The following is a 23,464-nucleotide window of genomic DNA, read 5'->3' as shown; positions in this document are numbered from 1 at the left end:
CTTTTTATTTTTACAGTATTATTATTATTATTATTATTATTATTATTATTATTATTATTATTATTATTATTATTATTATTGTCTTTTTTTAAATTAATATTTTTTAATCAACTAAATGTAGAATTTTTTCATATAAGTAGAACATATTATAAGCGGATTACGACTTGAAGTTTTGACATAAGGTAACATCCGGTTTTGCTTCCAGAGTGTGACACATGTACCTGGTGACTGTTGTAAAGTCAAAAGCAGTATGGTACGTTGATTCAAGTAAATCGTCCAATTAGAATTGTGGTGATGGTTTTTTTTTTCTTTTTTGTGAGGATCTGATGATTGCACAATCGTATCCATACTTTACATCTGAAGCTTTGGGCCAGTTGGACTGAAGCTTTGGAGCTCTTACTGATGATAAAGCCAAAAACTCGAATAGGTTGAACACTTTGCCCTTATTTACCAAAAATATCTGTCTTTCTTGAGGAGAAATTTACCTATGCCATATATTTCTTATGTTGGCCACTGTATTTCAGATAACTAGGTGTGATGGAGTCCTTGGCAGATATCAGTGGTGGCGGACTCTACAATTTATCTTCACCAACAAATCATCATAAATCTGTCAAGTACACTAAACTTCTGTCACACAATGAGGATGGAGAAGATGATGAATTATTTGGTAATGATATTAATTATAACACAGTCTCTAGCCTTGTCAGGGTTTTAATAAAATATGCATACATAACTATACTGTAAAAGCAGAAATATTCGTCGGGGAATAAATTTCGTTTATTTAAGGAATAACTGTCTTATTTTTTGGATTCATGATGTGATCAATCAAGTGGCTTGAGTTATTCCTTATATTTACATGCTCCTGATTCTGCAAATTCCCGTGCTAATAGCCCCGCTTCTGTCTCTATTTGTCCCGCCCCGCACGTGATTTTTTAACTGCGCCTATCGATGAACCAGTAGATTTATGTAGAAGTAAAGTATTTTTACAATTTGTAATTTCATCTACGACAAAGACATTGGAAATGTAAATATTTCAGTGTAAACAATAATTCCCATGCAAAATTTTTATTTGACTATATATTGAATATTATAAGGGTTATTTTAGAAACAACAAAATTTTATGCTCATGAAACCTTTTTAGATGACATTAATATTAAATGAAATTTTATCCCCACAAAAAATTTGTGTTTCTACAGTATATAAATGGAGGGGGGGGGGGCTGTGTGTTCTGTTTAATTCAGTATAGAGTGGTTCATCCTATTGGTGGCCTTGCATAGTCTAAGAACTTATTTAATGTTTTATCTTTTTTTTTTAATGAAGTTTTTAGCTGCTTTAGAACCTTGGATGAAGGATGAATTTGGACATTTTATAATTGTGCTAGTGTGGAAATGTCAGTCATCTAAGAATTATGTAGATATTAAGATATTCATCAAGACTGCTGTCTTTTAGTCACATGTAGGTGAATGTAATGTTTTTCTCACAACTTTGATATTTTCCCAGAAGTGTTAAATAAGATTTAACCAGACTTTGTAACTATTCCAAATTTGACACCCAGCATCCTAGGGTTTCATGAAATTTATTTTAGCTTTCTCACATGAACAAAGTTCACTTCATTTCATCTGAGTCCCAAGGAATGAAATCATTGATCTATATAAGTATTTAAAATGCTATGCTGATATATTCATTTGTGTTGTTTAAATTTGTTAAAATCATGGCTTCAGGGGGCTACCTGTCATGAAAAATAACAAACATGACAAAAGGGATTGAATATCTTTTATTTTTGAATGAAATGAAATACTTATTTCCAATATTTTTTTTTTCAAAACAAAAGGTCTACAGTTTGTCAAAGCAAAATACAAACCTTTTTTGTAGTGTAGAATTTAATTTGCTCACTATAGGTAATACTGATGTGGCTTTTATTAATGTTTAAAATGTTTTGATTTGTTGTGAAAGGCTGAATTCCAGGTTACAAATCTTCATCTCTAATTTTGATATGATAAAATTATGCTGCTTTAATGTCAATTATAGTTTTCTTTTCCTTTCAAAATTTAATTTGGTTAAAAAATTGAAAGAAAATTGCTTAAAATTTGAATGTTGACCATATGATTCTGTTTAATTATCTGTTTGGTTTCAGAGGAAAGATTAGAACAAGTGGCCTTGATTGATGATAGTTCTGGTGATGATTTATATGGCTCAGCAAACGCTGAAGGGGGAGAAGTTTTTACAGTGGAAGATGCTGTGGAAGCCATTGGTTTTGGGTTTTTCCAAATCCGTCTATACATCATATGTGGTCTGTTTACAGTAAGTAGTTGTGTTGTCTATACATCATATGTGGTCTGTTTACAGTAAGTAATCATGTCGTCTCTTCATCATATGTGGTCTGTTTACAGTAAGTAATCGTGTCATCTATACATCATATGTGGTCTGTTTACAGTAAGTAATTGTGTCGTCTCTTCATCTTATGTGGTCTGTTTACAGTAAGTAATTGTGTTGTCTAAACATCATATGTGGTCTGTTTACAGTAAGTAATTGTGTTGTCTATACATCATATGTGGTCTGTTTACAGTAAGTAATTGTGTTGTCTATACATCATATGTGGTCTGTTTATAGTAAGTAATTGTGTCGTCTCTTCATCATATGTGGTCTGTTTACAGTAAGTAATTGTGTTGTCTATACATCATATGTGGTCTGTTTACAGTAAGTAATTGTGTCGTCTATACATCATATGTGGTCTGTTTACAGTAAGTAATTGTGTCGTCTATACATCATATGTGGTCTGTTCACTGTACAGGGTTCAACACGAACATTTGTAGGCCTTAGTTGAAATCTCGTGATCAGGAAGTACTATCGTTTTCCCGATCTCGTTCTTTTTTCTCTATACATTACATCCAAAACATCTGACATCTATCTTTATGTGTCATACTAAATCATGATCATTGTATATCAAATGTTTAATTTCATATCAATCAGTTCTAAAATTAAGCTCTGAATTGACTTGCAATTACCTAACTACCCACCGAGAAGCTAGACAGATTTAAATACGTGCGGGGTTTTCCAGTAAAAGTTGTCGAGAATCGAACATCGGTAATTTATTCATTTTGTTTTCCAGAAATTTTTATTGGTCCGTTTGGACTAATTAGCCACATATTTTATTAGTCCGAATGAAAATGTTTTAGTCTGAGACTAAGAGACTAACAGACTAACCTTAGTGTCAAACCTGCTGTAAGTAATTGTGCCTCTTAATTGTAGTTTGAGGGACATACTGTGGCTATTTTGGATACCTTTATCATTTCTCTTTCATTTTAATTCTTTTTTTTGAGAACTCTCTGAAACTACTTATATTTGAAAAAAAAATCATTTAATGGTACAGTGTATATTGGTATGAAAATTAATATAAACCATATACAGTCCTGTGTGTGTACACAAAAATATGCTGAAGTTGACTGGCTTTTAGGAAATAAGCTATTATACATCCCTGTCCAGGTTGGAATTGTTTTACAATAGAAATTAAATAATTATAAAAGTCCTCATTAATTAAGACTTCCTGTACTCAAGCAGAAATTGAAAATTTTATAGACATACATGTACTCTTGTATTGCAAAAATAATGACAACATTTGTGAAAACCTCTTTAGAAGTATGTTCAAATTATTCCTTCCAAGACCATTATGATATCATTGTATTAATTAAGACTGTATAGGATGAGAATGGGAAAGTGCTCTTACTTGTGACTGACTTGCCTATGAAGAAGGATGCAGGTACAGCATCTATATTATGGTTGAAATTATGAATGACTCAATACACTTTCATATGAATTTTTGTCTGTATTTTAGGCAGCAGATGCACTGGAGATGATGTTGCTGGCAGTACTTTCTCCTGCCCTGCGTTGTGAATGGCAGCTTGATCATTTCCATGTAGCCTTTTTAACTACAGTAAGTCCGTATGTTTTTAGATGTTTTGTATATGATTTTAAAGCTGTTTTTATGAACTGGTTTATTATTAATCATTGTAAAAAAAAATTTAGATTTATCAACCCTCTGTTCACTTATATAATAATTTTGCTTAAACGCTAATGATTTTCAAAAAGAAATCTAATTTGTGATTAATATGCTCACAATTTCAACATACCCTGTGGGGCAAAACTTTGACAGGAATGGCCTTTTGGCAACTTTATAATTAATAAAAATGAAATATTTCAGTGAGAGTTATCTCTCTTACCAAAGGGTCAATGAACCTTAACTTTTACATACATTTGTTCTTTACAGGTTGTTTTTATTGGGATGTGTATAATGGCTCCATTCTGGGGATTTTTAGGGGATAAATATGGAAGACAAACTGTAAGTATCAGAACCAAACAAAAAAAAAATAGAATCCTAGTTCAAAGACCACATCATTCTGTAGAAAATTGTGTCATGTTGGCATTTTCAATTTGCAATTCATTTGAATTAGCCAAATACATGTGTAAAGGAGTAGGATAATTTACAGTTTTAATTTCTGTTGTTGTTTTATTTCTTTTTTTAAATCTGCTAAATTAAAAAAAAAAATAGATATTTGCAGAAATAACCCTTTAATATTTTGTAACTGTTGAAGCACACAATGCAGTAAACATGGAACAGCTCCTGCTTTGTGCAAAGTTGTTCTGCATCAAGCATTTTTCATGAAGCAAGCTAGCCTTTTGAGACAAGTAATTTAATAACACATTGTCAATTTTCACAGGCTGCTTGGATTTCAATGGATATTTATGGTATACTGTATGCTTGGTTCTTGTTTGTTTACTCATTCTGTTAAGTTTTTCAGGACAATATATTTCTAAACTTTCTTTACATAAAGAGAGCTCTTAAACTTGAAGTAAGTGCATTAACTAAAGTTATGGATCTATAAGAATAAATTCATTTTGTTCTTGACTTTTCAGTTTTCACTTAATTTAGGACAATTTTTGTAAAAATTATTTGACCTAGAATGATCTTGTTTCATGTAATCTACCAAATTTTCAAATTAAAGACATATTCTATGATACCATTGTGATAATTGTAGTCACTGGCAGCTGCCTACTCTGACTATATTTAGTGAATTTTCAGAAAATATCCCTAGAAAGCATGGCTTTCAATTTTCCCCCATGTAATAAGGGGTACATGTATTTGAGGAAAATCTGAGCTCTAAGAATTTACCTATCAAAAAACTCTATGAGATCAGTTTCTTGCATGGATTTGCAAGTGTAATAATAATAAAAAAAAAACAACAACAAACTTAAACCACAGAAGTAGCAGTTATTAAAAGGAACAAGTCATTTTTGTGGAGTTTTCTATTGTATTTTAATGACATTGATATATTAAATTTAAGTTAAGGATTTTGCTAACCTTCTGAAAAGCTTTTTAAATTTTTTTTGTTGGTAAGTTAAGTGTTAATTGAGTTTGGTTAGTGTGAATTGTTTTTTGTCCAATTCAAAGTGAATTATAAGGGTTGTCAGCATGCAATGCCCAATACTTATATTGTAGGTATTTAAATGAAAGCATGCATCAGCCTGTATGAATTATGATTGACTGATACAACTTCTATCTCTTATTAATAATGCTCTTCATATTTGTTACCACTGAATATGATAATTAAGGATTGATGCAAAATTCTATAGTGTATAGAATGATTCTTCTGTTTTGCATGCTGTTAATATTTTCATGCATTAAAACTACATTGGCCAATATTATGTACAATTTTCTGCCCTTGAGATAATAGATCTGGAGCATTGATTTTATCTTCTTCAAGTTTTTCTGTCTACTGGATTAAGTCCACAACTTAAATCTCTGGTCTTTTTTTTAATATGTTGGTCAGAGACTTAATTTTAATTATTTTAACCAAGGTCAAAATGAATATCTTCTTGAGGTGGACTACCACAGGTATTGACCATTTCAGATTGCTACTGTTTTTTACATAACACTTTTTAAACATTTTGTTTTAGTCTTGAAGTGTAGTAGAAAATACAGTGTATGTACTGAAGTTTTTCATAAATCACTACTTTATTTTCAATAATTTACACCATCAATAAATTTTAGTTAATTTTGCAGCCTTTGAATCACTTTCTTGTGACAAACTACTCTTCATGTACATGTTCTTGTAATACTGCCAAATTTAGAGTTTGAATGTATACTGTTTGACATTTGACATTGACATTTGGGGATAGGTCATAATATAGGAAGTCACAAGATTATAATGGCTACATCTGTAGTATCTGCTGATTGTTTTTGCTATGCTAACAATATTTTCAATTGAAGAGTGATTCAAATGTATGGTTATCATTTGAGAAAACAGTTACAGAAAATTGTTCAAACTTCCTGCGTTTTTCTGAGGGACTTCAAGTTTCATGTGAAAGTGTTTGAAGTACTGAACCAACAAAAAAAAGATTAATATTAATTATTTACAGTGGAGCCTCATTATCCGGACACTTGTGTTCCCAAGCAAATGTCCCAAGTCAAGAGTAATGAAATGGACTTTTGTTTATTTGAGGTATTAATGTTAATTCTGTTCCCCACAAATTCTGTCTGAAAGTTAAAGTGTCCAGATTGTACTCATGATTATTGAGGCTCCACTGTTGTTATGTATAAAGTGTGTTTGATTGACTCTACATGTAGATTTGAACTAGATTCTGATTCAAACCAAAGCAATACCTTTTTTCCGCTCTACATGTTAGCTCTAATTATTTACATGGTCTGTTTCCTAGTTTTACCACTGTTATAATTGTTTACAATGTTTTTACTCTTTTTTCAGACACTGTACATGGTGACAATGTGGATTGGTTATTTTGGATTTTTAACTACATTTAGTCCATCCTTTATATGGGTACTCATTTTACGGGGTCTTGTTGGAGCTGGACTCGCAGGATCACCCCAAAGGTACTTACTTGTAAGAGTATTAAAATAGAGGTACTCACTTGTAAGAGTATTACAATTGAGGTAATCACTTGTAAGAGTATTACAATATAGGTAATCACTTGTAATAGTATTACAATATAGGTAATCACTTGTAATAGTATCAAGATGGAATTACTCATTTGTATTTTGTAAGAGCATAATTATAGGTACTTGCTTGTGAGAATATCGCAAAAAAATTACTCACTGGTGAAAGTATGCAGTAGAATTAGTCGCTTCTAAGAGTATTACAATAGAATTACTCACTTCCAAGAGTATCACAATAAACGTAGTACTCACTTGTAAGGGTATCACAATAGAGGTTTTCACTTGTAAGATCATTACAGTAGAGGTTCTCACTTTTAAAAGTATCATGAATGGAGGTTTTTACTTAAGAAGAAGTAACTTTAGCTGAAAATAAATTTTGTCATTCAATTTTTTTCATATTTTTTACATTACTAATTAAGTTTGTCCCACATATCTTAAAACAGTTTATTCATTGAGTTTCTTACCTCATTTTAAAGACATTGATTGATAAATACTGTGCACTAAAGTATCTATGTGGAGTTTTGATTCTTCAAATTTACAGACCCATTATTCTTTCCATAATGTATCACAATACAGAGGTTCTCACTTGTTAGAGTATCACAATAGAGGTTTTCGTTTGTTAGGGTATCACAGTAGAGGTTTTCGCTTGTAAGAGTATCAAAAACAAAGAAATTCAAAGGTTTATTGTATAAAGATTTTGGTGCATTTCTCACCAGTAGTAACAGACATTGAATTCAAATTCTTATCATTAAGTCCTTTTACGTCAGGGATGGGCACGATTACTGAAAAATGTAATCGATTAATAATCGATTACTTACAGGAATTTTGTGTAATCGATTATTAATCGATTACACTCATTTTTGTCCTGTAATTGATTGTAATCGATTACTTTGGAAGATGTAATCAATTAATAATCGATTACTTTTAAGATTTTATCCCTTCAAAGATCAAAGCAATATTTAAATGGTAAATGTTGGTGTTATCCACTGAAGTTTGAATATGTTCCTGCAGTTTCAGTGCAGATTCTTTTAAGGTTTTATTCTGGCTAACATTCTCACTAAATGCTCAAATGAGGGATTCTCTACCATGGAAAGTGGATACATGATTCCTACAATAAAATATGCCAAGGAATTAATTATTCCTTTCAACCTTGAATCTGAACCTCCATATTTATTGACTTGTTGCAAAAATTATTTAATATTTTATTGTGAAGTACTTCATTAGAAGTATTTGGGCTGCCCGTACATGTATGTTGACAGTACATATTAAACATTCCTGTACGCATCTTTTTCAAAAAAAATAAGTAAATTAGAACGAACTCTTAGTAATAAACATGTAATTTAAAATTAAATGTGTCTAAGTAATTTAACTAATAGCACAATTTCATTCTGTATTGAAATAAGTGTCTTGAGAGCTATTAATTCTTTTAATAATATTGTTTGTCTTCAATGGAACTATCAATTATAAAAGTTAAACACTAGGTAGTTCATAGTTTACACCTCATTATCTGCAAATCATTTAAGGATGTCTCGGTCAATTAATTAGCCAATTAAGATAAGCAAACAGAGTGACACACTCTCTCTCTTACAGACACTTATAACCTCTCACTGTTATAAAAGCAACCTTACAATTTTGAATGAAAACATGAGAATGATTTTGCAAATTTTAAAGTTAATAAAACACAAGATTGAAGTTGCTTAAACATTTTCAGTTATGAATAAGTATTTCCATCTTCTTCTTTTTTCAAGTACAATGTAGTTTATTAACTAAATTATTTATATTTAATACAGTACTTGAATCTGTTTTTGCTATTTATAATTTTCTATTACAAGAGAAAGTTTTTCAACATCTGAAATATGAAAAAGGACATGTAGCAAGAGGACAATGGGTCAAATGTATAATGCGCACGAAAAATCTGTATATTTTATTAATAAATGGTTGAAATAATAATAATAATAATAAAATTTTATATAGCGCCTTATCTTATGTGAACTCTAAAGCGCTTTACATAGATATAATAATCTACATAATAAAAGGAAGACTAAAACAATCTTATATCACCTATAAAATAGTAAGACATTCTGAAAATACAGTCACGTTGATATTAAAACAAGTCATACGGATATACACTTTCCACTTCAAGTAAAGGCTCTTTTAAAAAGATGAGTCTTAAGTTTCCTTTTAAAAACTTCCAATATGTGAACTTGTCTAAGTTCTACTGGCAGCTGATTCCAAAGTGTTGGAGCAACTCTATCGAATCTACGATCACCGTATGTTTTTGATCGGACTCGAGGCACAACCAACTTGTTTGACGAAACCGAGTGAAGTGACCTGGCGGGTCTGTATTCGCAAACTAGTTCAGAAAGATAAGTCGTTGCCAAACCATGAAGTGCTTTGAAAACATAGACACATAGTTTGTATTGCACTCTATATTTGACAGGAAGCCAATGTAGCTCAACAAGTATGGGCTGAATATGTTCACGCTTGCCTGTCCTAGTAATAAGTCTAGCAGCCATGTTTTGAACCCTCTGCAATTTGCATATATATGTGCTATTTATGTTGAATAAGAGCGCATTACCATAGTCCAGTCGTGATGTCACCGTAGAGTGGACAAGTGTTTTACATGCCCCATCCATAAGAAAATGTCTAATGCGTCCTATTTTGCGAATCTGCGAGTAACATGTCCTTGAAACAGCATTACATTGCTTTTCAAAAGATAGGATTCAATCAAAAAATGCACCAAGATTTCTGACATTCGGAACACTGTGAATGATTTTTTCTCCAAACGATAAGCTGAATTCGGTCATGGTTTTGATTCGACTCTTAGGGGCAAATACAATAAGATCAGTTTTATCCTCGTTTAATTTCAGCATGTTACTAGACATCCAAGACTTGATTTCATTCAGACAGCATGCTAACCGAGAAGACACATTCAGCCAGGTCTCAGTTGGTTCTACTACTAGATAAACTTGTGTATCATCGGCGTATACGTGGTACCTCATACCATGACGCAAGCAAATCTCGGTGAGCGGACGGGAAAAAATACAGTATATTTTAGGCCCCAACACTGAGCCTTGAGATACACCAATATTTAATGGTAATGAATCGGAAATTTCGGAACCAACTGATATGCGTTGCGTTCTTTGACTCATGTATGACTTGATCCACAAAAGAGCCTTCTCTGTTATACCAAAAGTGTGTGCAAGCCGTTTGTACAAGATGCTATGGTCAATGACATTGAAGGCTGCCGAAAGATCCAACATAACTAGAACTGCACAACTGTTGTTGTCCAGCGCAGCAGCAATGTCATGATGAACACAAAGTAGGGCTGTCTCAGTGGAATGGTATTTCCTGTAAGCGGACTGAAGGTCATTGTTAAGACGGTTTTGTTCTAGATGACGATCAATTCGAATGCTGACGACCTTTTCCAAAACTTTTGATATGAAAGGCAAGTTCGAGACAGGTCGATAATTTTTGAAACATTCTTTATCCAAACCTTGTTTTTTAAGCAATGGTTTCACAACTGCCTCCTTGAAACTCGATGGAACGGAACACTCAGATATCGATTTGTTGATGATATCTGTGATATGAAGCACTAATACTGAACTTTCACATTCTTTGAGTAAATTGGTTGGTAACGGGTCTATACAGCACGTTTTTGGTGCAGAGTTTGACAAAATTTTCAAAATTCCTCACAAGTTGTAGGATCAAAATTGACCAACGCTTCACCCTGAAATGGTTTATCAAAAGACATGGAATTAGTGTCGCCTCTGCTTTCACTGACCAACTCATCTCGAATGTTGTTTATCTTGTTACTGAAAAATGATCCAAACTTGTTCGCTAATTCCAAATCAGATGTACAGTCGGGAAGAATAGGAGCATTTGATTCTCCAAGTAGTGAATTCGTAATTTTGAAAATTGTTCCTTGATCTTTACCGCAAGAATTAATTTTGGACAGATAGTAGTCTCGCTTGCTTTCAACGAGTAGCTTCGTGCTCGATGAACACTTTTCTTTGTAAATCAAATGATGCACAGTCAGTTTAGTGCGCCTCCAAACCCTTTCAGCTTTTCTTTTCTCACGTTTTGCTTCGTGCAGTTCAGATGAGTACCACTTTGTGTTTGGTCTTAACGTAATTTCTTTACTTAAGAGAGGTGCATGTTTGTCGACAACATCGCGCACAATGGAATCGTAATTCGTAACATGGTCATCAAGCGAAATGTCATCTGATTTCAGAAAACTAAGGGTGTCATCGAGGTCGGAACTCAGGTCCTTTATATTAACTTCACGAAATTGCCTAAAACTCACTAATTTCTTTGGTTTTTCCGGTTTCGAAACATTCAAAACAGTACATATACCCTTGTGATCACCGGACACATTCCCTCTCAGATCACATAATAAGGGATCTTTTACCTCCGGTTTAGAAAACAGGAGGTTGTTCGACTCTCTGGTAATGACCAGATCAAGTATATGCCCCCTTTTGTGGGTTGGTTCATCAACATGCTGTTTTAAACCAAACTCATCAAGAGAGTTAAGGAACTTCCGCATTTTTGACGTTATGCACATGGATGTTGAAATCGCCTGTGATAAGAAGTTCTTCTGATGTAACGACTAATGGTGCTAAGTACTGAGAGAATTCCCCAATAAAACAGGACAAACTGGCTGAAGGAGGTCTATACATGACAGACATTCGAAACTTATAATCCTGTGAATACACGATGCATCCGATATGTTCAAACTGAACATTGTCCTAGGGTTGCTTTTCTTCAACTATTTTTAAATTTTGTCTTGCTATGATAGCTACACCCCCTCCCTTACGGTCAATTCTGGGTTTATGATAAGTTTTGTAGCCTACAGGGGTTAATTCATTTAAAACTATTTGATCCGTATCAGTTCCAAGCCAAGTCTCCGTGATGGCCAATATATCAATCTCATCCCAGACGATGAAGTCTGAAATTGAAACGGTCTTATTTTTCACAGATCTGCAATTTATAGTAAATAAACGTAGAGACTTTTTGACTCTTTGTGATATTGACAATGAAATTTTCGTCAGATTGTCTTTACTAATGCCAAGTGAAGAATCAATTCTCTTTGCCCGATTTTGAATTAATGTTGGGATAGGGAAAGCTTCACATACTTTATTGGGAACTTCCTTTGGTACGGTTGATAAGGGATTGTTGAGTATATCACCCAAGATGTACACCAGATTATCTCCATTAACCCCAAGTTGATGCCCCCCGTATTTCAACCGCCCAACACAGACAGTGTGGATATGTCTAATGAACCTGCGTCCACCCTTCGTCCCCCTTCTTACACGAGAATTTTTCGTACGGCCTGTCACACTAGCAATATTTGATCTTGCAAAACACATCGTATGGCAACTATATATCTTGTGGGTATGAAAAATATGCGGAGCGACTTACCAATACTACTAAAGTACAGAACAAGATAACTCGTACTACTCGTAACTCGTAGCTCACACAAGTAAAATCACAATGAGGTCACGGTCCAGTGAACACAGAATTAAAATTTTACTAAGATATTACTTTAAAAAAAACAAGATTTTAAGAAAAAAAAAGGTTTCTTCTGTTGGGTTCGATAAGTCGATACGTAAAAGCTCAACCAATTTTAAAAAAATAAAACTAAAGCAACACTTCTGAATTATTTAATACTAGACCTGTAAGCCTATAATGCAAATTTTATTGAAAACATTATTAAACTAATGAAAATAAAAGTTAGGAAATCCAAACATTACACTAGGTGGTTTATATTTGATATTTATGTGTGACTGACTGGAAATTATTCTCCAAAATAACATCCATTTATGTATAAAATAATCGAAAGTAATCAAAAAAGTAATTATAATTACTTTGAAAGTTTTAGCTGTAATCGATTAAATTACGATTACAAGTAATTGAAAATCTCTTCGATTACAGATTACTGTCGATTACTTGAAAAAAATGTAATCATTACAATCGATTACGATTACTCGATTACGATCACCCCATCCCTGTTTTACGTATAAAATTCTTACAGTATCCTGTATTTCTTTATACATGTAGATATATATGTGTAATTATATGTCATTCCAACAGGTTTCTGTTTTCTTTCCAGCTTTGCATTATTAGCTGAGTTTTTACCATCAAAGTCAAGAGCAAAGATGTTGCAGATTGGTGGGGTAGGTATATTTTCTATATATTTATCAGAATTTAAAAGATTGGGAAACTAAATATGTTGCTTGTCTCTGGTGCAGGAAGACTTTTTAAGGACACCTGCATGGACAAACCTTGTTTTTCTATAAGGTTTTTGAGATAAACTGATTAATAAGTAATTGTTGCTATAAAAAGTTAATCTTTATAGAAAAATAAAAAAAAAATGTCTGTCACCAGTCCTGCAACTAGTCAAGAATAAGAATATTTTATTAAGACTGGTATGTCTTTGAAAGCCATTTTGAACAGATTTTATATCTTTATTTTGAAATTTAAAATTATTTTTAAATTTATATGGTGTCTTCTCTCCTGTGCAAGAGAAGAACTTTTCCAATGGTGTAGTAGCAGATGTCAGGTCTTGTTTTTTCTTTCTATAACATTATTTGATATCACAACTCCTTGAAAACCTTAAGTATCATAATTCATAAACTTGAATTTTTTGCCAAATTGTGTGTATTACATGTAGTATAATGGTGTTTTTTGGTGCTCCTAATCTTTAGGCAAAGGAAGGATTTAGTCTTGATATTATAATTACAATTAACTCTTCTGTCGTGGAACTATGTGTAGGATGCTTGATGTTTTTAGTACCAAAATTCCCAGGATTTGTGAAAATACACTGGACTATGAACTCTGTCTAACAGTGATTTCATCTATCTTAAAAATCCTTGGTTAAGGTGAGCATGCTTTAATTTGATGTCAATTTTAACCTTAGAGGCTGGAAAAGTGGGTTAAATCTATTGGATTTCTTCCATAACTGGATGTGTCAATGATTTTAGTTCTGTGTCAGTGTACAAAGGTAGGTAGTTATGCACTATAGTGAGTGTCATACTCAGCAGGCCCATTCCTTGTCGCTTACCCTTTCCTTGCTAGAACGTACGTAGGCTGCTTTTCATCTGTGATTCATTTTTGTGACGAGCACGTTCAGCATGCATTTCCTTGTGTGCTGCTGATGCACTCAATGGTCTCTCTCTCTCTCTCTTTTTCAGGCAGTTCAACATGAAATTATATTGAGTTGAACCTCATATATCAAAAATTGTTCTTTTTGAATAGCATGGATATGTAGAAAAGCGAGTTGAAAGTCCCAATGACTTTTTGTTTATGTATATATATATATAAATATTTAACCCTCCATATCTCGAAATTTTTTCTTTGTCCTATCAAGTTCAAGATAATAGTTTTTTAAAAGGTCTTTTATATTAAACTTTTCACGATTAATTTAAACATGTATTGTAAATTAAGATATTGCTTGGACAGTCATGATTTTAAAAGCTCATTAAATTGTGTCTTTTGTAAAATGATCTTTAGTCAATATCTTCACACATATTTTGCCATGAGCAATTAAGTGCTAATATTTTTACTTCATTTTAAGCAATTGCAATGAAGTCAAAGTTGCAGGTTGAACAAATTTGATTTCAACATCCTATCCAAAGGATTTGCCTTATATCACAAAACTAAATCATAACACATTAATGTAATTCAGTGTGAATGCATAAAATATCTATGCATTTTGGAAATATAAATATGACATTGGATAAACATCTTCTTGATGCAAATTTCTGTATCAAATCTGAAAATAGTATATGCATCCAGTATTGTAATTACATAAAAGGAAAATGTTTAAGGCTGCTCATGTACAAGACATTTTTAATTGAATGCCAAAGTTTTAGTTGAGGAATGAATCTATTTGTTTTTATTTGAAGGTTGCATGGGCAATGGGCACTGTCTTTGAAATTTCCATAGCTTCCATAGTCATTCCAGCGCTGGGGTGGAGGTGGCTTTTAGCCCTGTCAGCACTTCCTTCTTTTCTCATATGCATCTTACTCAAGGTGGGTATAATGGTGAAAATGATGACAAGGGTTTCTATATATCTCTGCAGTTGCTATAAATACTAGTATGTATTATTTGCCACAACTTTTATATGCAATTTGCAGTTTAAAATCAATCTGTGACAATTAGTTTTTGTAACTGAAGAAATTTTCTTCATACATGTAAATACCAAAGAATTCATTCAAGCCAAAAAATATTCACCTGTAAAATAGGTCACAAAATTGACAATTATGTTTTGCATGCAAATGAAAATTGAGTTTTAAGTAGTATACTTGAGTTATCGATATATTTTATTTCACAAGCAAACGTTTTTTCCAGTTACTTCCAGAATCGGCCAGGTACCTAGTTGCTGCGGGTGAGAAAGAGAAGGCACTTTGTATTCTTCAGAAAGCCGCAAAGTTAAACAAGTCAAAGCTTCCTAGTGGAAGACTCACAGTATCACATGTTGTAAGGATTGTTTATTCTGTAATTTTTGTATTGTGCTTATTTTGTACACATTTCAAATCAGAACCTTGTTCGTATTAAGAGGTAGTGATAAAAACTTTGGCTAAATCCCCCCCCCCCCCATCTCCCAAAAAGATGAATTTCCATGGTGCTAAATTACCTGCAGGCTTTTTTTAATTATGATATATGTATTCCTCATATAATTTGAAAATTGGTATAAACTATTCCAAATTTGACAAATCAAATAAAAAAAAATATGGATAAAATTGAACAAATATGAGTTGAATTCACAAGGTGGAAAAAACAGCTTTATTTATAACTGTGTAACAATTGCATACCAACCTCAAAAATAAACTTGCAGTTCAAGGTTGATGGTTATTCAAACGTGCCCACAATTCGGGATAGATACTTTGATCAATCTGATTTTATCAACAGGGAACAAGGGGAAATTTCTTTGATCTCATGTCACCAGAATATCGTCGGACTACGTTACAAATGTGGTTGATGTGGTTTGTTACTGCCTTCTCCTACTACGGAATGGTGCTAGCTAGTGCTGAAATTCTTCAAGTCCATAACACAAAGGGAGAAACAAAGGGTACTTTGTTCATTATAAATCAACATCATTGATAAGAAAATTTATAAATTAAGGTTCTTATATCCAAACAGAGATTGTAAATCTTAAGGGTCATAGACCCTCTGGTAAGAGAAAACTGTCATCAGAATTAATGACTTTCATTCCTTTCAAAAATTGTTAATTTAAAAGGCAATTACTGTTAAATTTTACACCATAGGGTATTTTAAAATTATTTGCATTTTAATAATAATTCTTTTTTTTAAATATCAAATTTTGAAAATCAATTTTATTAAAACAAACCTTTGTATTTACGAACAAGCTTTGCAAGAAGGAACCCTCATAACTGTACAAAAAAAAAATCTTGCTTAGCATTAATGATTTGAAATTCTCCAGCCAATTCTTAAATAATTTCTGTGAATCAGAGGTCACAAATAGCTGGTGAACTGCAGCTTATTCTCTAGTATTAACTTGATTTCAGCAAAAATATTTTGTTTATAACAAAATGTGATTATGAGGGACATGATGTGAAGCAAAACAGTAACTTGTCCCAGAAAAATTCCTTATTAAACTGTTTACATTTATTGTGAGACTACTGGTATTAAAAAGTTGCTAAATAAGTATTTGGGGTTAACAAACTGTCTCCTAAATCTGATCAAAACATTCATTGGAAGTGTTAGAAATCACAGATTGATGTTTCATTGGTATATTTTCTCTATGTAAGCTATAAAGGTGAATATCTCATTCAGATGATGATGTTGCTCAATAGATACCACAGTATCAATTAAGTTTGATACCTAATACTAGAATATTTTGAACTGTAAAATAATTGTGCTGTAAAGTTTTCTAAAGCTAGATATTGTGTATAATTTGATAAGTTTTACCTTATACCTGGCCTGACTCAGTAGGAAAAATTGTGACCTACATGTATATTGCAATCCCCCTCTCCCCCCCCCCCCCCCCATCCCCTTCCTGAGAAAAAAAATGGTCATTTTTTTTTTTATTGTGATGGTGAATAATCCACACTTGGTTGATTATGAAAAATTCCTGAATGCATTTATGTTGCAGATGCAGAGAACTGTAAATGTAACCTTCTGAAATCAGATGACTACATCACCATGCTTTTATCAACATTTGGAGAATTTATAGGTAAACAACTGTATAGTAATTCAATTTAAATGGAATGAACTTCTCAAGTATGATAGCTCTTTTCTTCAAAGTTAGATAAAATATGGAACTTTTGATTCTGTGATGGGAATGTGAAATTAACAGTGTAATGCTAGAATATCAATTCTAAATTTTAAGGGTTTGAGTATAGAAACAGTAAGGAGAAAAATTGGTCAGAGGATGCTGTATTTTTTTGAGAGAGTGGTTTATGGACCTTTGAATATGATTTTATGATTTACATGTTTATACACTTAATTAATGAATAATTATTTCTTTTTCCTTCAGCACTTCCATTGAATCTGTCACTTATAGACAGAATTGGCAGGCGATACACAGGGGCTGTAAACAGTTTTGGAATGGCCCTTTTTTTCATCCTTCTACAGATAAACATGCCGAAAAGTTTACTAACAGTCATTATGTTTATGGTGCGAGGATTCTCTCAAGGATTATTTAATTTTGTGTATATTTATACAGCAGAGGTAAATTATATTTCTGTTTAGTTTACTGTAGATCAACAAATTTTTGTGAGACCATATTTTTGTGAGATAGTCATTTAGTAATTATGAGCAAGACATAATTTTTTTGAGAAATGTGGATATTGTTCTGTATAATCTTCAGTAATACAAATATACACGTGAATTAAATTTTCACAAGCAGGTAGTCTCATGTCATAATGCAGAAATAAAGTTCTCATGAATAAAAAGAGATTTACAATAATTAGAAATAACAATAAGATTTATTGAGTTTTTCCTCATCAACATTTTTCTGTGGCTTGATGATCATCCAACAATCTTTAAATCTTTTGTTTTACCCGACATTGCTACTTACAACATTTAGTGGTTTTTTAAAAAGGAAAAAAGTGTATGTTCTATCTTGTTTGTGTGGATACATTTTAGGTATACCCTACAACAATAAGAACATTAGGAATAGGAACAGCTTCCGCTTGGGCTCGGGTAGGAGCCATGTTGACACCATTCATTGCTCAAGTAAGTGAAATTAGTTTACAGGCTTCAGTTCACATCAGATAGCTTATTTATAAACTGTTTAAACCATATTTTTATCCTCATATATATTGAATTAGAAATACATCCATGCACAGTTGTGGGCTAAACTTTCAGATGTGTTGGAAATCAACATAGGTGAGACTGAAGTTCTAGGGAGAGTTAAGGCAGAATTAAAGATTCCAGCAAGATGTCCTTGTGAAAATATGTGAAACAAGGGCACCATAAAGCAAAGCATCCCCTCACTAGAGAGCTCATCAATCCTGAAATAAATTATTACTTACCCAACTTCCGTTGAGCATTCACCCACACACTAGTGCATTACTATAACCCCTCCAACTTCATTGCAAGAGGATAAAAATCTTTGATACTTTAAATTTGTATTAACAATTAATCTGGAACTTGAATCTACACTACATGAGGATATTTCCATATTTACTAGTATTTGATTTATTATGCTTCTACTGTTCTTGAAAAGATTTTTTTTTTAAAATTCTATATAATCCAATGTAAAACATTGATTGCCTAATCTATACAATGTCAGGAAGCTTACACATAAGTTTCATCTTTTCTTTTCCGGTGGTTCTTGAAAAGATTTTTAAATTGAGCATTTAAATTTTCACTAATTTTTGGAAGAGGGCGTGAACAAAACTGAATCCCCTTCACCCAAGGATGCTTTGTGGCAAGTTGGGGTGAAATTAGCTCAGTGGTTATTTAGAAGAAGTGGAAATTGTGAAAAGTTTAGATGGACAGACAGACTGACGGAAGCCAGACAAAATGTGATCAGAAAAGCTCACGAGCTTTCAGCTCAGGTGAGCTAATATAGGTGGATAATTTTCATTTTTCTAGGACTTGGTGCTATATAAATTAATATGAAAACCTTTTAAGTTCACCTGAGTTTACTCAGGTGACCTATTGCTATCTGTTTTCGTCCGTTGGCATGCGTCGTCCGTCGTGTGTTAACATTTGAACATTTTCAGCTTCTTCTCTGGAACCACTGAACCAAATTCAACCAAATTTGGCACATAGCATTTATATGTGAAGGGGAGTAAAAATTGTGAAATTCATGACCCCTACCCCCCTGGGGCCTGAGGGGTGGGGCTAAAACCATCAGAATTAATGCAATCTTTAAAAATCTTCTTCTTTACTCCTGGGCATCAAGCAGGCAAACTGTTGGCATGAATGTAATAAGCATTGAGCCCTCTACCTAAATTGTGAAATTTATGAATGGTCAGGGGTTCTGGTGCTAGGTTGGGGCTCTGTTGAATATGTAGTGAAAAGCATTATTCTTAAAAAATCTTCTCCTCTGCTCTTGGGTATTTAGGAAACAAACAATATGCATAGTTATGATGAGGAAAGGTGTCTCTTCTAAAATTGTGAATTTCATGGCCCCTGGGTCAGGGGTTCTGGTGTTAGGGCGGGTATCTAATGATTATATAGTGAAAATGCATTAATTATTCAAAAATCTTCTCCTCTGTTCCTGGGTATTAAGCCGATGAACTAAGTACATAGTTATGATGAGAAAGAGTGCCTCTTCCAAAATTGTGAATTTCATTGCTCAAGGGTCAGGGGTTCTGGTGTTAGGGTGGGGCTCTGTTGATTATATAGTGATAATGCATTATTTCTTTAAAAAGCTTCTTCTGTGTTCTTGGATATTATGAAAACAAAATAAATACATAGTTATGATGATGAAAGGTGCCTCTTCCAAAATTGTGAATTTCATGGCCCCAGGGTCAGGGGTTCTGGTGGTAGGGCAGCGTTCTGTTGAATATACATGTATAGTGAAAATGCATTATTTCTTTTAAAAATCTTCTCTGATCCAGGGCAAACAAACTGAAGGCATAGTTATGATGAATAAGGGTGCCTATTCCTATGTTGTGAATTTCATGGCCCCCTGGTCAGGGGTTCTGGTTTTAGGGCGGGGCTCTAATGATTACATAGTAAAAATGCAATAATTCTTTGACAATCTTCTCCTTTTCTCCTGGGTAATAAGCCGATGAACTAAGAGTATAGTTATGATATGTAAGGGTGCCTGTTCCAAAATTGTGAAATTCATGGCCCCTAGGTCAGGGGTTCTGGTGTTTAAGGGTGGGGCTCTGTTGAATATATAGTGATAATGCATTATTTCTTTAAAAATCTTTTTCTTTGATCCTGGGTATTTAACAAACAAACTGATGCATAGTTATGATGAGTAAAGATGCCTCTTCCAAAATTATGAATTTCATGGCCCCTGGGTCAGGGGTTCTGGTGTTAGGGTGGGGCTCTAATGATTACATAGTAAAAATGCAATAATTCTTTGAAAATCTTCTTCTTTTCACCTGGGTATTAAGCTGATGAACTAAGAGTATTGTTATGATATGTAAGGATGCCTCTTCCAAAATTGTGAATTTTATGGCCCCTGCATCATGGTTCTGGTGTTAGGGCAGGGCTCTAATGATTACATAGTGAAAATGCATTAATTCTTTGATAATCCTCTGCTCTCTTTCTGGGTATTAAGTAAGCTTACTAAATGTAAAATTATGATGAGCAAGTGTGCCTCTTTCGAAATTGTGAATTTCATGGCCTCTGGTTTAAAACATGAATCCATTGTGGCGAAGTTGTTGCATGATACTCGGGTGACCTATAAGGCCCGTGGGCCTCTTGTTTTTCTTTGAAAATATAGTTCTGTTTGGGTTATTTTGTGCACCACTATGTAGAATGACCATATATATAATTTCTCTTTTTCCAGGTTTTATTAGACAAGTCCTTGTCATCTGCTGTGTGGGTATATGGCTCTCTAGGAACGTTAGCTGCTCTCTGTGCAGTTCTTTTACCAATTGAAACAAAAGGAAGAGTTTTACCGGTAAGCTCACTTTTTTAACTCAGCTTCTAAAGATTCATTGAATCTTAAATTACCCTATAAACAGAATCTTTATAATAGTAAATAAAATATTTTAATATCAACATCTTGTGAACATTTTTTTTGTCCCCCACTTTCAGTGAAAGTGGGGGATATTAAATTGGGTCTGCATGTTCATCCTTCTGTCATTCTGTCTATGTGTAACACTTTCATTTTCAGATGATATCTCAAGAAGCCTTTGAGCTCTTGCAATGAAATTTTATTCCGCAACTCCCTTTGGCTTAAAGAAGAGACCCCTATCGATTTTGAAGTTAAAAGGTCAAAGGTCATGATCATAAATTCATACATTCTATTTGTGTTTAACACTTTTGCTTCCAGATGATATCTCAAGCCTTTGAGCTGATGCAATGAAATTTTATACCCTAACTCCCTATTGAAAGAAGACCCCTATTGATTTTAAGGTCAAAAGGTTAAAGGTCAAGGTCATAAATTTATACATTCTGTTTGTAACACTTTCATTCCCGGACGATATCTTTAAAAATCTTTAAGCTTTTGCAATGAAATTATATATCACTAATCCAAATCATAGGCGCTTGGGTCAAGGATGATGTATGTACCGGTAAACTAAAAAGTTTCTTTTAACTATACAGTGGGAAATGTCATTTTTAAAACGTGCATAATATCAAATTTCTGTGACATTCTAGTGTATATCAAGCAGAAAGGTTTACAAAAAAGGTTTACTAAAAATTAATACTGAGCACTGAAAAAAATGTTACAAGTATAGTTCGAATTTTATATAGAAAATTTACATCATCCTTGACCCAAGCGCCTATGCTCCAAATGGTCTAAAAAAAAAAAAAATTCATATATTTCCGATAAAATTTTCCAGATGATAACTTAAGGTTTTCTTTGAGCTTTCTTCAACAAAATTTAATATCAATAATAACTTCCTATGGCGTATAGAAGATCCCTATCAATTTTTTGGTCAAAAGTCAGAGGTCAAGGTCATAAATTCATACATTCTGTCTGTGTAACACTATTTTTTCCAAACTATATCTTGAAAAGCCTTTGAGATTTTGCAATGAAATTTTATAGTACAACTCCCCATGGCCTTGATTTTGAGGTCAAAAGGTCAAGGTCAGAAATATATTTTGCATATATAATTTTCAGATGATAAGGTCAGTTTTTCTGTAAGCATTTGCAAACCTTTGGTTATGAATTTCTTTAACTTTAAAAAGACTCCTATTGATCTTAAGGCCAAATGCTAAAAGGTCAAAGTTGACCTCTTTTCTTTCTCCATCTGCATAATTTATTCAGTTCTTCCACCCTCTTTTTTTTTCCTCAAGTGGGGGACGCATATTCTCTGAGTTAGCATTTTTAGCTCTACTGGTCAGAGACCAGAAGAGCTTTTGCGATAGTAAGGTGTCCGTCGTCCGTCCGTCTGTCTGTAAACAATTTTTCAAAATGCTACTCCTACAGTTTTGGTCTGATTTCAATTTCTGTGAAATTTCTTTAAAACGCTACTCCTCCTACAGTTTGGGTCTGATTTCAATATTATTTGGCACACAAGTAGACTACACTATGATACATAATAGTGTATATCGGTTTTTGATTTCAGTGAATGGTGTTGCCATGGTTACTAAAAATAGAATTTCTGTGAAATACTTTCAAAATGCTATTCCTTATACAGTTTTTGTTTGATTTCAATATAACTTGGCACACAAGTAGACTACATTAAGATACATAATTCTCTTTATTGCTGCCTGTTGCAAAGTTTCAAATCCAAGTGCTACTTTTCCTTTGTTATAAGTACAGACCAGTAGAGCTACAGTCTCATCAGAGACTTCTGGGTTTCTTTATACTTGAAGATCAATGCATGAGCTTCTTTGCTTTTATTTATTAATATTACATTTTTTTTACATTTACAGCAATCCATTTAACCATTGGATATAGAAGGCAGCATCAGAAACGCTGTGTGGGCATTGGATATTTTATTCTCATTGGAGGTTGATAAATCAGACCATTTTAGACTTTTACAGATTGATTATTTATACATTTATATGTAAATCATATATAGATTATTTATATGCATCTTTTAAACCTGATCTATTTTCAAGAGGGAAAGTGCTTTTATAAGGAAAAAAAAGTATGCTTATTAAACCTATGCCAGTATGTTTGGCCAATTTGATGCTATGCAATACAAATGTATTAATTGTGCAAATTTTAAATAAATTTTTAACAAATTAAGATTATTATTTTCTAAGTTTTAACATTTTGAATCAAAATCAACATGAAAAGAGAGTTGTATCCACTGTTGATAAAGAACAAAGAAAACGTATTACATCTATGTAACAAAGAAATCTGTCACAAGACTAAAAATAGGCTTAAATTGCTTCCAGTTATACTTTAAGTCTGAGGAAAATCTAATTTGGAAAATTACATTTTCTGAATGAGATTTCTTG

General features: G+C 32.9%; 1 protein-coding gene across 2 annotated transcripts; it reads left to right on the top strand.

Moving 5' to 3' along the window:
• Positions 1–173: 173 nt before the first annotated feature.
• Positions 174–23,249, top strand: LOC133205456 (synaptic vesicle 2-related protein-like). Of its 2 annotated transcripts, XM_061341275.1 has the most exons (15): positions 174–253; positions 525–667; positions 2,135–2,301; positions 3,833–3,931; positions 4,265–4,336; positions 6,759–6,883; positions 13,059–13,122; positions 14,854–14,979; positions 15,299–15,427; positions 15,860–16,019; positions 17,064–17,144; positions 17,448–17,641; positions 18,059–18,148; positions 20,892–21,005; positions 22,931–23,249. In XM_061341275.1, exons 2-15 carry the CDS (start codon positions 538–540, stop codon positions 22,940–22,942), a joined length of 1,563 nt encoding a protein of 520 aa, XP_061197259.1. In that variant the 5' UTR covers positions 174–253; positions 525–537; the 3' UTR covers positions 22,943–23,249. The 2 variants fall into 2 exon arrangements, with proteins under 2 accessions (XP_061197259.1, XP_061197260.1); XM_061341276.1 differs by lacking the exons at positions 174–253; positions 525–667; positions 2,135–2,301 and adding an exon at positions 2,721–2,741.
• The last annotated feature ends 215 nt before the right edge of the window (positions 23,250–23,464 follow it).

This window comes from Saccostrea echinata, unplaced genomic scaffold (genome assembly GCF_033153115.1).
Source record: "Saccostrea echinata isolate AGI-Se365-2 ecotype Australia unplaced genomic scaffold, CSIRO_AGI_Sech_v1 ptg000054l, whole genome shotgun sequence".
NCBI lineage: Eukaryota > Metazoa > Mollusca > Bivalvia > Ostreida > Ostreidae > Saccostrea > Saccostrea echinata.
Note: the sequence above shows the minus strand (reverse complement) of the source record. Positions and strands in the feature narration are given on the sequence as shown.